The sequence below is a fragment of the Heterodontus francisci genome, chromosome 4 (assembly GCF_036365525.1).
Source record: "Heterodontus francisci isolate sHetFra1 chromosome 4, sHetFra1.hap1, whole genome shotgun sequence".
In the NCBI taxonomy this organism is placed as follows: Eukaryota; Metazoa; Chordata; class Chondrichthyes; order Heterodontiformes; family Heterodontidae; genus Heterodontus; species Heterodontus francisci.
The window spans coordinates 129,149,226-129,164,100 of NC_090374.1; the positions used below are offsets into that span (position 1 = coordinate 129,149,226).

At 41.8% G+C, this 14,875-nt stretch overlaps 1 protein-coding gene and 1 non-coding gene across 2 annotated transcripts in view; one reads left to right on the forward strand and one right to left on the reverse strand.

Annotated features, from left to right (window-relative positions):
- The window catches only part of sptlc1 (serine palmitoyltransferase, long chain base subunit 1), a 61,418-nt gene extending 47,697 nt beyond the window's left edge, over positions 1-13,721 (reverse strand). Inside the window, exon 1 of the mRNA XM_068030162.1 lies at positions 13,620-13,721. Within this exon, the coding sequence (XP_067886263.1) occupies positions 13,620-13,673 (54 nt within the window). The 5' untranslated portion in view covers positions 13,674-13,721. The remainder of the gene's footprint in view (positions 1-13,619) is intronic.
- A 625-nt stretch (positions 13,722-14,346) lies between these two features.
- Positions 14,347-14,453, forward strand: LOC137369498 (U6 spliceosomal RNA). Its single transcript, XR_010974954.1, has one exon. It is a non-coding gene; the product is annotated as a U6 spliceosomal RNA (small nuclear RNA).
- Positions 14,454-14,875: the final 422 nt, after the last annotated feature.

Below are 14,875 nucleotides of genomic sequence, written 5' to 3' on the forward strand. Positions count from 1 at the left end.
ACTGAAGATCATTGCGGCTCTTCTCTGCACTGCGTCTTATCTTAGAGCAGCTTCCTGTTATCTAGCCAATCTTCTATCCATGCCAATACGTTACCCCCTACACCATGAGCTTTTATTTTCCACAATAACCTTTGATGTGGAACCTTATCAAATACCTTCTGGAAATCTAAGTACAGTACATCCACCAGTTCCCCTTTATCCACAGCACATGCTCCTTCTTCAAAGAACTCCAATAAATTGGTTAAACATGATTTCCCGTTCACAAAACCATGTTGACTCTGCCTGATTACCTTGAATTTTTCTAAGTGCCCTACTATAACGTCTTTAATAATAGCTAACATTTTCCGTGATAGATGTTCTGCTAACTGGCCTATAGTTTCCTGCTTTCTGTCTCCCTCCCTTTTTGTATAAAGGAGTTTGATTGGCTATTTTCCAATCTAATGGAACCTTCCTGAATCACAGAATCACAAAATAATAGTGAAGAGGCCCTTCGGCCCATCGAGTCTGCACCGATGCATTAAAGACACCTGACCTGTCTACCTAATCCCATTTGCCAGCACTTGGCCCATAGCCTTGAATGTTATGACGTGCCAAGTGCTCATCCAGGTACTTTTTAAAGGATGTGAGGCAACCTGTCTCTATCACCCTCCCAGGCAGGGCATTCCAGACCGTCACCACCCTCTGGGTAAAAAAGTTCTTCCTCAAATCCCCCTTAAACCTCCCGTCCCTCACCTTAAACTTGTGACCCCTCGTAACTGATCATTCAAGAAGGGGAACAGCTGCTCCCCTGCCCATTTGACCATCCCGTCTATATCTTCCTGTAACCTAAGACACTCCACCTCACTGTTAACCACTCGGCCAATCTCTGTGTCATCCGCGAACTTACTGATCCTACCCCCCACATAGTCATCTATGTCGTTTATATAAATGACAAACAATAGGGGACCCAGCACAGATCCCTGTGGTACCTCACTGGACACTGGCTTCCAGTCAGTAAAACAGCCGTCTGTCATCACTCTCGTCTCCTACAGCTAAGCCAATTTTGAATCCACCTTATCAAGTTACCTTGTATCCCATGTGTATTTGCTTTCTTGATAAGTCTCCCATGTGGGACCTTGTCAAAGGCTTTGCTGAAATCCATGTAAACTACATCAACTGCACTACCCTCATCTACACACCTGGTCACATGCTCAAAAAATTCAATCAAATTTGTTAGACATGACCTCCCTCTGACTATTCCTAACCAAATTTTGCCTCTCCAAGTGAAGATAGATTCTCTCCTTCAGAATTTTCTCCAATAGCTTCCCTACCACTGACGCGAGACTCACTGGTCTGTAGTTCCCTGGCTTAGCTCTACAACCTTTCTTAAATAATGGGACCACATTAGCTGTTCTCCAGTCCTCTGGCACCTCCCCGGTGGCCAGAGAGGAATTAAACATTAGGGTCAGAGCCCCTGCAATCTCCACCCTCGCCTCCCACAGCATCCTGGGACACAAATCGTCCAGACCTGGAGATTTGTCCACTTTTAAGCCTTCCAAAACCTCCAATACCTGGTCAATCACTATGACAATTTGCTCAAGAACCTCACAGTCTCTCTCTAAGTTCCATATCTATATCCTAAAACACTCAGGAACTAAAATAATATTTTTGAAAAAACACTGTCTACGGTCAGTTGAGAAGTGAAAAGTGAAGTCATCCACACCATCTCCCACCCCCACCCCCCCATCCATAACAAGGGGCAGAAACCCAATTGTTGAGATTCAAACATGAAGTTGTGGATATGATGGAGGTGGATTTGGCAGGCAATAACACAAGGACTTTGGAGCGGAAAGGGGATTTACACACGGAGGCAGAGGGCAGAGCTGAGGTATTAAATTAATACTACGCATCTGTCTTTACCAAGGAAGATGATGCAACCCAGGCAATGTTGAAATAAAGAGGGCATATTAGATAGAATCTAGAGAGTTTTGGAAAATTTGTTATATCAAAGCTAGGTTATCTGTTTGGGGACCGCATATTGCTCATATCTTCCCTTGTCGTGATCTCTCTGGTTGCTAAAGGTAAATAATGCAACCTGCCAATATATAAACTTTTATTCATAGGCTGTCTTAAGAAAAATCAAACAACTTTCTGTAATTGGACACACTAGCTTCTCAGCAGACTGACAATGGGCCTCAGAGTTGAAAGATGCAATTAAACAGCTCTGAAATGTCATCATTACATATATGAAAAAGGTTACACAGAGAGGTCCAGCACTTAAAATGAACAAGACTCAGAAGTGATGCAACTTGTATAAAGGACTGTACACTGTAGCTACTAATAATCAATATATACAATCAAATAAACCATGTCTCATTAGGAGCAGCAACCCCAATTGCCCCATCCAACTCTCGTTGGTCTTCTTGCCCAGTGCACTTGGTGGGGGCTAATCTTGCCAATCTCCTTCCTGTCCAACTCATCCTCTCACTGTTGACCCCTGTGGACTCTACTCTCTCCACCTCTCTATGCATCTAATTCCAAAATGTCTGTTCACTTGTGAACAAGGCTCTTGTCATCAATGAACTTATTGTGGATGGCTGCATGCACATCATGGCCTTAACGGAAAGCTGGCTGAGGGGTGATGACACCTTTCCGCTAAATGAAGCCTCCCCACCTGGCTGTGTCTTCCACTACTTGCCCCAAGACCATCGTGGTGGCAGCGTGGCCCTCATCACCAAATCTCACCTTGGCCTGACCCCCTATGCCTCTGGCACATAGTCTTTGAGCATCTGACCTTGTTCCACCCCTCTCATTCAAAAATCATCACTCTCTAATGCCCTCCAAAGTACGATAAAAATTTTCTCAGAGGCATCTTCACTGCTTTCATCCCTCAGCCGCTGCACCAAATGACGTCTCATCTTCGGTGATTTCAACCTCAATCTTAACTCATCATGCTCCCTCTCCTGAGTTCACTGCCTTCTTGGCCTCCCTAAATCTCTCCCTCCACGTAAACTCCCCAGCCCATATTCACAGCCACTCCCTTGACCTTGCCATCTCATGTGGTCTTGCTCGTCACATCGCATCAATCACAGATCTCTGATTATTTCCTTGCATCACGCTCCACCCACATCCCCCTTCCATGACTCAACCCTGCTTCCTTCTGCATCTGCCACTGGTTAAAAAAACTATCGCCCAATTCTCTTAAAACTGCACTTTCAAAATCCCAACTGTCTAGTCTTTAGCCCTCCATGTGCCACAACATTTCTGCAGCTACTGATTTGTTCAACTGCACCCTCACTCCACCCTTCATGCCCTAGTCCCTAATAGAACCAATACTTTCTCTCACCCTGGCCATTCCCCCGGCACAGCCCTCTCTCTGCTCCCTCAAGTCCAAGGGACGCAGACTTGGACAACTAGCTCAGCCATCCATTGCCACATCTGGCTGGACCACATAAACCACTACTGGGTCCTGCTTGCGTCTGCTAAAACTGCTTACTATTCCAGGATCATCCGGGAATGCAAAAATAACCCTTGGCTTCTTTTCTCGCCTGTAAACCGTCTTAAGGCCTGCTCCCTTCGACTTCTTTGTTACTAAGAGCGAGACCATCCAACCAGCTGCCTCTGCCGTGTCCCTCTCTTCCACTAGCCCACTGGGCTAAACTTCCTCTGCTCTGGCCCTGACCTTGCACCTTTCTCTAGTTCCTCTTCTATCTTCCCTTGTGGCCCTCTCATCTTGTCCATGAGACCCACCTCCTGTATCCTTGACCCTATTCCCTCTAAACTGCTGACCACCCAACCTCCCCTCCTGGTCCCCATGTTAGCCAATATTGTTAATGGTTCTCTCTCTTCAGGTACTGTCCCTCTCTCCTTTAAATCTGCCATAATCACTCCTCTCCTCAAAAAAAAAACAACCCATGACCCCACCATCATTGCAAACTACTGTTCCATCTCTAACCCCCATGTCCTCTTCAAAGTTTTTGATAACATTTTCGCCTCCTAAATCCATGCCCATCTTTCCTAGAACTCCATGTTTGAACCCTGCAAATCAGATTTCAGCCCCTGCCACAGCAGCGAACCATCAAAGTCAAAAATGGCATCCTATGTGACTGTGACAAGGGCAATTACCCCTCCTCATCCTTCTCAACCTGTCTGCAGCCTTTGGCATGGTTGACCACACCATCCTCCTACAATGCCTCTCTGCCATTGTCTAGCTGGGTGGGACTGCTCTTAACTGGTTCCATACTTACCTCACTAATCGTAGCCAGAGTATCACTTGCAAAAGCTTCTCTTCCCACTCCTGCACTGTTACCTCTAGTGTCCCCCAAGGATCTTTCCTTAGCTCCCTCCTATTTCTCATCTACATGCTACCCCTTGGCAACAGCATCCAAAAGCACATGTACACCAATGACATCCAGCTCTACCTCACCACCACCTCTCGACTCCTCCACTGTTGCTAAATTATTAGACTGCTTATCCAACATCCAGTATTGTAGGATCAGAAATTTCTTCCAATTAAATACTGGGAAGATTGAAGCCATTGTTTTCGGTCCTCGCCCCAAATTCTGTTCCATAGCTACTGACTCCACCTCTCTCGTTGGCAACTCAACTAGTCCATTTACAATCTTGGTGTCATATTTGACCCCGAGATGAGCCTCTGACCTCGTATTCAAGCCATCACCAAGGCCACCTATTTCCTCCACCTTCCTTCGCCCTGTCTCAGCTCATCTGCTGCCGAAACCCTCATTCATGCCTTTGTTGACTCTGGACTTGACTATTCCAATGCACTTCTGGCTGGTCTCCCACATTCTACTTTCTGTAAACTTGAAGTCATCCAAAACTCGGGTGCCTGTGTTTTAACTGGGACCAAGTCATATTCACCTATCACTCTTGTGCTCGCTGACTTACATTGGCTCCCAGTCATGCAATGTCTTGATTTTAAAATTCTTATCCTTGTTTTCAAATCCCTCTAAGGCCTCACCCCTCCCTATCCTTGTAATCTCCCCCAGCCCCACAACCCTGAGATATCTGCACTTATCTAATTTTGGACTCGAGCATCCTGATTTTAATTTCTCCATCACTGGTGACTGTGCCTTCAGCTGCCCAAACCCCAAGCTCTGAAATTCCTTCCCCACACCTCCCAGCCTCTCTCTCACTTTCTTCCTTTAAGACACTCCTCAGAACCTACCTATTTGACCAAGCTTTTGGGCACCTGACCCAATATCGCCTAATGGGACTCGGTGTTATATTCTATTTCATAATGCTCTTGTGAAGCATCTTGGTACGTTTTATGTTAAAGGTGCAATACAAATAAGTTGTCGTTGATTTAATAAAACTTGAATTACCTGACTTCATTAACCCCTGCCGTCATAATCCTGTAATTCCTGCCCCTCTCCCACTTCATGTAAACCTCAGCATCCAGAGAGCAGAAAACAGACAATGAAAGTTGAAAACCAACATAAGAAAGCTGTTTTTTTTTTTGAAAAAAAAAGTGTTTATTTAGTTAAAAGCATGGCTAGGAGTGTGTTGAGAAAATCATCTTTTTTGTGATTTTGGGCTTTACCTGAACCCTTCATTTCACACATACAAAAATTAAATATAAAAATGTTAAATTCATCATCTTTTTTACTCTTCATTGCTTCTCAAGGTGGCAACTGATTTCACATACACCGGCAGCCTGCCTGTGCCTCAACCAGATGATCATTCTTAATGGGTGAACCAAGACAAGAACGTCAGATGCTTATTCAGCCATAAGAGGAAATTTACACATCTATAGTTACTTTCTACGATGGAAAATTGGATAGCGTTTAGGGGAAAGAATCGGTAAATTTTTCCTCCTCTCTAACCCCAGGACGCTGAAACCAAATAACACATCTCTGTTGTTTCTCCATATAAATCCAGCGTACCAGTGATCGAACTGGCTACTTTCATAGCCTGTAAACCTCAGTACCACAGCAGACAGAACATCTACAAACTAGGTGATCATAGAGCCATTTATGGCATAGGAGGCAGCCATTCAGCCCATCAAGTCCATGCCGGCTCTCCACAGAGCAATCCAAGTCTGTTCCTTCAAGTGCCCAACCAATTTCCTTTTGAAATCACTGACCGTCTCCACCTACACCACCCTCATGGGCAGAGTGTTCCTGGTCATAACCACTCACTGTGTAAAAAAGGTTCTTCCTCACATTCTTCCTGCATCTCTTGCCCAAAGCCTTCAATCTATGTCCCCTAATCCTTGTACTATCAGCTAGTGGGAACAGCTTTTCCTTGACTAACTTATTTAAGCCGGTCATAATCTTGTACACCTCTATCAAACTCCCCTGCTCCAAGGAGAACAATCCCAGCTTTTTCACCCTAACCTTGTAACTAAAATCCCCCATCCCTAGAACCATTCTGGTAAATCTACTCTGCACTCTCTCGAGGACCGTCACATCTTTCCTAAAGCGTGGCGGCCAGAACTGCACGCAATGTTTTAGTTGGGGTCTAACCAGAGCTTTATAAAAGTTCAGCATAATGTCACAGCTTTTGTACTCAATGCCTCTGTTTATGAAGCCCAAGATCCCCTATGCTTTACTAACCACTCTCTCAATATGTCCTGCCACCTTCAAAAGATTGATGCACATGCCCCAGGTCCCTGTTTCTGCACATTCTTTAGAACTGCACCATTAAGTCTATATTGCCTCCCCCTCTCCCTTCTGCCAAAATGCATCACCTCACACTGTATTAAATTCCATCTGCCACTCAGCTGCCATTCTGCTAGCCTATGTCCCATTGCAGGTGGTTCATATCATCCTCACTGTTTGCAAATCCTCCAAGTTTGGTTTCATCAGCAAATTTTGGGATTCTACTCTGTATTCCAAGATCCAAGTCATATAAAAACAAATCAAAAAAAGGGAAAATAACTTTTTCCTCATTAATTTCCATCAGGTCCATCAACATAGATTCCCTCAATATAACAGTAGCAAGTCTCATTTATCCTTCTTCAGACTACTCATCTAATACATTCATACCCCAGATGAATAAAATTTTATTTGTACTCTTAACAGTGTTAAAAAAGTTTGAAGGTAGTTCGGATTGTACCTTACAGCTCTGACACCATCATATAATTTATGTTGAAAGTGAATCCCTGTTTTTCTTCCCACTTCCCCGATCTCATCGGAGCTATCATTGCTGCAAACAATCTGGTAGAATGTCCACAATGGCCGCCTGTAAATAGATTGTCAACCCTTTATGGAAAGCGCCTTACCTCTGCTCAGCCTTGCACCAGAGAAACATGGAAAAGACCAAGAACTCAGCAGTACAGGAAAATTTCAGACAGAAATATGTATTTCTTGAGTCCAATTGTTGAAGCTCCAATATAGGACTGCAGAGAGGAAAGCCTACCACTGCAGCTGCAACACGGGAACAGGTTTCATTTTCAGTGATGCACTAATTGAATGATGTCTTACATTATCATCAGTCTTATACTAACTTATGTAAAATCAGTCTTTTCTTCCCATGCTCTAATCAACTGTATTGCTATCACACATTTGCAACATAAGAGTAATATGAATGGAATAATGGGCAGCAAGGAGTAAGTTACAAAACAGCAATTTTATTCGATTGGAGAGGTAGAAGGTAGGGATTGATGAGAATAAACACAAAACGCATAGACTACAAATGTCACCTCATCTGGAGATTTAGACTGCAAACGTGAGACCAGTGCAGCAATTTAAAACAAAGTGCACAGCGTACAGTGTAATATCTAGCTTATAGTCAGAATTCTTAGTTTATTACCAGAGTATCACTGAACTGTGTGCATGTGATGTAAACTGTTATTCACAAAAGGATTTTAAACTTATCAGGGCATTATGACAATTTTAAAATTGAGAGAAATTCCATCTCCACTTTTATTTATTTTTGAAGTATAGAATGGCACATCTCCCACAAGCCATTGCTGGAGCTACTCACCAACTCCATCAACGAGTATGATATAGAATCAGGAAGAGGACAGATCATGTTTTGTGATTTACTATTGCAATAATTATGTTTTAGCCTATTCCTTACTGAAAAAGGGGATTCAGAGCTGAAGAAGGTATAAAAACAGCTGAATGTTCTAATCAGCACACTGAAGCATTCTTTACAATCACTACACAAGTTATTTTAGGAACGCAATTTTTTGAAATGCAACTGTGCCAGGTATCAGTCAGATGAACCATTTCAGTCTAGTTAAATATCAGCTTGTTGAGATAAGAATTCATAAACCTCTTAGCCTTTGACTATGCATCATGATGTTCAATAACTTATTTCTTCCAATAAGTCAGCTAAATTATTTACTGTTTTAAGAAAGCTACAAACTAGGTAGTCTCAATTTTATACATCAAAATGCAAGCTCATAGCAAGTGCTTATCAGATACCTTGGCTGGAAAAGGACTGCCTCAATTATGTTTCCTGAACTTGGCTACCAATCCTGACACACACACAATTCAATGTCTCAGTATCAGTTAGGTAACTCAAACATACCGCATATAATTGAAGATTAACAAATATGAACATTTAACACTTGATGACTTGGATCTATGTATCTTAGGCCCCCTCAACTGCAAGATGAATTACAATATTTTTGGTAGTTGTTGTGCTGAGGTGATAGGAGTCAAGATAAGTATTTGCATGAAAGCTGTTAATGGATAATAACCTATAGCAAGAGGAAAGGTTAGGTCACGTGTTAAAAGGTTTAGGAGGCTTTGTTCCATCTGCTTTTATCTGTAAACTTGCCAAAGTCAGAGCCAGAAACTCTAAGAGAGAAGATAGAAAAATCAGCCAGTAAGGCCCTTTGTAGCAAACATCTTAGAAAATGAAAACTGTTTTCTCAGCTCCATTCTGTGCATCCCATGTGACAAGCGCTGTTCCAAGGCCAGGAAGATCAGCCCAGATGGGACCTTGGTGGCAGCCTCACTGCTGTAAATTGGATAGAAAGAAGAAAGGAAAAACCTAATGTGCTGTGGCATGCTTTGAAGAGGTTCTGATGATTACAGCATGGCTGAAGGGCAATGAGCCTTACTTGGAAGCGGGAAATAAAAATGCACATGCAGCTTCAGGGAACTACTGCTGTTTTATGCAAAAAAACAAGACTTGTTTGACAATTGTAAAGTTAACCTCATGGCTTAAGAAACTGGCTGATGTTAGTGTCTCTGGGTTGCAAGTGTAAATATTGCTTTTTTTAAAAAAACTCAATCTGGCTCTTTTATTTTGAAACAAGCTTCCAGAACAGACTTTTTAATTTTACACAAATTCTCACTTACAGTGCTAGTTTTTTTTTATTTTTCCAGTATGTTAATATTGATTTTAGTGAATATGCTAAGTTTGCTCCCTGAAAAGGCTTAATTTAATGCCCATCTCCAGCTACCCGGAGAAGGTGGGCCTTCTTCTGAACTGTAGCTCTTGTACTTATATTGCTCACATTGGTGTTCGCTAGTGAATTCCAGGATTTTGACCCAGCTACAGAGGTATAATCAGCAGTATATTTCCAAGTCAGCATAACTTGCAACTTGGAGGGTCTGGTGTTCACATGACATTGCTGCTCTTGTTTTTCTTGGCAGTATAGACAGCAGTGGTGAGAGTGGCTGGCAAAGTACGTTTGGTGAGTTGGTGCAGTGTATCCCATAGATAATACATAAAGTAGTCACTGTGTGCTGGTGGTTCATGAGCCAGATATGGAGTATGGAGTCTTGTGGCACAGGAGTTGATGAAGTGAACTGCTTTATCATTGATTCCGTTGAGCTCCTTGAATGTTGTTGTAGCTGCAGCCATTCAGGTGAGTGGTGAATATTCTACAACACATGAACATGACCATCTTCCAGTGTGTCATTTATGAGCCAAGCCACTGGAGGATTTCCCTTTGACTTGCCTCATTAATTTTTATTTTCCTAGGGCTCTTTGGTGTGATGCTTGGTCAAATGTTGCCTTGATGTCGAGGGCAGCTACGCTCATCTCATATTCAACTCTTGCATCCACGTCCGGATCATGGCTATGATGAGGTCTGCAGCTGAGTAGTGCTGGTAGGACCCAGACTAAGTGCTGATGAGCAAGTTATGGTCAGTAGATGTAACTTGATGGTACTACTGAAGATTCTCTTCATCACTTTACCGATGACTGGGAGGAGCCAGCAGTTGGCCAGATTCCATCTTTTAAAAAAAAAAGTACATGACCTATTTCCCACATCATTGGGTAGATGCCAACATCAGTATTAGAACACCTTGACTGAACTGGCTAGGGTAGTTGTGCTGTGCATATCTTCCGCACTTCAGGCCAGATGGTGTCAATGTCAGTAGCCTTCGGAGAGTCCGATGCAGTTAGCCACTTCTTAATGTCACATTGCTGTGAATCAAACCGGCTGGACGCTGGCATCTATAATGGCACGGGCATTGGGAAGAGGTGTAATAGACCATCCACTTGGCACTTTTCGCCGAAAACATTTCAGCCTCGTCTCTTACATTCACGTACTAGGTTCAATCATGGTTGAGAATGGAGTCTCTTTCTCCTGTTAGTTACCCAACTATCTATCACCATTCTCAACGAGATAAGGGTATTTGTGGTGCCAGCCCTCTAGTTGTGAAACTGATTTATTGAAACTTACAACCTCTGATATATTTGGTAATCAAATAATTATGATTTGAGTAGGTATTTTGCTGTAACGTGTAAGTGGTGGGGAAGTGCACGTTTATGTTTCAGGATTATTCGAAGAAAATTGAGCCCATGTGCATTTTGCTTCTTGGAGTTAATATTTGATCTATAATTATAAAATGTATAAATAAAGGTTGTTTCCTTATTCAAATTTAAAATCAGGTTGCGTGTACCTTTAATAAGTCAATGGATAACTGCAATCATATGTTGTAGTTACTGAGCAAAGGGCTGCTGGTTCAAATGCTGATTGAAATCAACTATCTTTCCTTTTCATGATCTTCCCCAACATTATCACTTATGGGTCAAGGCTGAAGAAAATGCACTTGAAGGAAAGAAATATACATGAATAAATGTAATGCAATTAAATTGGCTCATTATTATGGAAAACCAAAATTAAGAACCGCTTTTAAATTGTAAAATGTTAAAATATAAATCTGATAGGATGAAGATGATTTAAAAGGATTATTGTACATCACAAATCAAAGTGAAAAATAAAGAGGAAGAAGGGTTAGTAATGGAGATAATGGAAAGTATCAATTCTAAAATAAAAGATGGTCTTCTCAATATCAAAAGTTGAGAAAAATAATTCTCAAGTAGTAATGAGCAGTATTCTACAAAACGGATAAGATAAAAAAAAACTTGTTTATCCAGTAAGTGCAAGTACTGATCTGTCCCTCCATGCACTTTCACTGGTCTCCCATAATGCTTTGAAGTGGTACACCTATATGAAGCATCACTGCTGAGAACATTAATGCTTCCCCCAAAAGGAAACAAATTTCTCTGTACTTTTGAGATTTATTTAATTTGAAACTTGTGCATGTACAAAAATACGAACATACGAATTAGGAGCAGGAGTAGACCATTCAGCCCCTCGAGCCTGCTCTGCCACTTGATAAGATTATGGCTGTCTCACTGTTCCTTTATTGTTACAGGCTGCTTGAACTCTTTACCTGACAGCACTATGGGAGTACCTTCACCACACAGACTGTAACTGTTCAAGGTGGTTCACCAGCACCTTCTCAGGATCAACTAGGATTGAGCAATAAATGTTGCCCATATCCCAAGAACGATTAAAAAAACCTAAAAGGACACAGTTTGAATTTATTCTTGCCTCCCCTGAAGACATTTGACTGCAGAATACAGCGCGCATGTGTAAGATATATAAAACACACAACAATCAATGCCACAACCAAACTTGATCCTGCTATTACTGCAGAGTAATAAAATCACTGAGGCCAATAATGGTATATGAATGGTTCAACACACCATAGATTTATGATAAGACTGTGTGTGACACAGAGTAACTATTGTTGTTCAACATGAGAACAGGCCTAGACCTTTCAGCCTCTTGAACATATTCCTGCATTCAGTTGGACCACAGTTGTTCTGTACCTTAACTCCATTTACTTGCCGTGGTTCCATAACCCTTAATATCCTTGCCAAACAAACACCTGTCAATCTCAGTTTTGAAATTATTTCACTAATAATATCCTTCAGGGGAAGAAATCTGCCATCTTTACCTGGTCTGGCCTACAAGTGATTGTAGATCCCCAGCAATGTGGTTGACTCTTAACTGCCCTCTTCATTGGACTAACAAGCCACTCAGTTCTATCAAACAGCTACAGAAATAAAGTGGGTGCACCTACACCACATGAATTACAGCGGTTCAAGAAAGCAGTTCATCATCACCTTCACAAGGGCAGTTAGGGTTGGGCAATAAATGCTGACCTTGACAGCAGCGCTCACATCCCACAAAGGAATTTTTTTTTTTTTAAATTGACCTAGTCTCAACAGTTTTTTTTTTGGAGGAGAGAAGATGTGACAGAAGAGTTCCATATTCCCACTGCCTTTGTGTGAAAAAGGTTTTCCTAACATACCCCTGAATAGCCTAATACTAATGTTAATGTATTCAGCACACTTAACACATTGAGTCTAACTTTATTAATGTTTTAATATACATATAATAAACTTCTGAACTGAATCCTTATTTCTCCCTTTCTCTTGCTAGAAATTCATTGCGGAGGTCAAACAAGGCAAAGGAATACACAATTATTGGGAGAAAACGGAAAGGTATAAAGGAAGTGAGGGACCTTGGAATGAACATCCACAAATATGAAATCCTTCCCTTTATTAGCTGAGGTATAGAATATAAGAGCAAGGAGGTTATGCTGGAACTGAGAGGTCAGTGACCAGGGGCCATAGATTTAAAGTGATTGGTAGAAAGATTAGAGGGGAGATGAGGAAAGGTTTTTTCACCTAGAGGGTGGTGGGGGTCTGGAATTCACTGCCTGTAAAGGTAGTAGAGGCAAAAATCCTCAACTAATTTGAAAAGTGTCTGGATCTGCACCTCAAGTGCCATAACCTGCAGAGCTACTGACCAAATGCTGGAAAGTGGGATTTGGCTGGGTGGCTCCTTTTTCAGCTGACATAGACACGATAGAGCCAAGTGGCTTCTTTCTGTGCCATAAACTTTCTTTGATATATAGATCATTAATTGCCCTGAGAAGGTGGTAGTCAGCCACCTTCTTTAATATGATTGAGTGGCCTGCAATGCCATTTCAGAGGGCAGTTAAGAGTCAACCACATTGCTGTGGGTCTGGAATCACCAATAAACCAGACTAGGTAAGTAAGGGCAGCAGATTTCCTTCTTGAAAGGACATCACTGGATTGTGACATCAATGAGCTGGTAGAAACCCCACCCACGCCCTTTCCCAATTGGTGGTCCAACACAACAATCATTCGAGACGTAATGACGTAACTTGAAAGCTGAATTCTAATTAGTTAATTCAACAGTCAATCAACAAATTACTGCCGATATCCAGAACTTCCTTTTGGTAATGTTCAACAGTTCAGTACGGAGCCAGTTCACAGCATCCCTCAGTTTTTCACTTCAATGTGGCATTAGTTATTTCTTATGAACTATATATCGTTCACAGACTGTGTAAATTTTAAAGTCATTTCTATAACCAGCTTTATCTTACCTCATAAAAGGCCTGGACCATCTCTACCAACACCCACTGTTGCCCCGTCGCCATCTTGCTACGTGACGTCAACTGACAGTGTGAAAGATCTCAGAAAGTACAGCGCGCATGCGTACACCAAACCAGTGGAGCGAGGCGGCCGCCATTTTTGATACGGTCACTTAATTAATTGCCGGCTCAGGTCACGTGATGTCTATCAATGTTCAGCTGCAGAACAAATAGAAATAACGTTATTGTCTTTGTCAAACCATATCTGGAACAAATAAGCACATTAGATGTTCATTTGGGGGAAGTATCCTGACCTGCCCAGTTGCATGTTTTTGTTTTAAAGCCTTTAATTAATCTCAGCTCTTCCAAACATTTAAGTGACCCTCACTTCAAGCTCCCGTCAAAATATTAATTTTATTAACACTAATAATTTTAAACACACATATTCGGACACAAGTAGTACCTGTGGGTTTCAGTTATTAAACATCACGCTGGTACTGGGCAACACAGCTTCATTTACATATGGGCGGCACCCACAATTCTGCAGTAACAACTTTATTCTTTTTTGAATAAAATTAAAATTCAGGAGACAATAAGCAGAAGAATGATACGTTGAAACTTAGCGTTACAGCAGATGATATAGAACATAAAAATATCAAAAGTCAAATAGCAAATTACCACAAATATAAAGTATTATGGATTTTGTGCTTTATATACCTGTTGATCGTAACTTATAATCGTGCTCGCTTCGGCAGCACATATACTAAAATTGGAACGATACAGAGAAGATTAGCATGGCCCCTGCGCAAGGATGACACGCAAATTCGTGAAGCGTTCCATATTTTGCAACACAAAAATAATGAGAACTATTTTCTGTGCAAAGCTAGCAGCAATATATATTTCCATTATAAAAATAACAGATTGAAATTGCTTCAGTCAATCCACCCTACCCCTGCTGAAATGTGGAAGTTCCCTTTGGGCCTTCTAAGATGTCTCATTCTTTGTGCCTTTTCTTGCTGGATCAAGGAATATGATAGACCAAGTGCGATTAGTGGTATTCACCTCTACAAGGTTGCAAGTGGACCTCACTTGGGCATGTATCCACATCAAAGAGGAGGCCTGGACCCCTGAAGAAGGATTTATTTCCTTTTTCTATTGAGCCTCCCCCAATTAGAAAGAGGGGACATTGGTTGCGTGTGGTTGGAGTGGCATTGCCAACTTTCTCAGATAACTGTGGCGTCTCCAGGAGCTAAAGTCTAATCTCACAG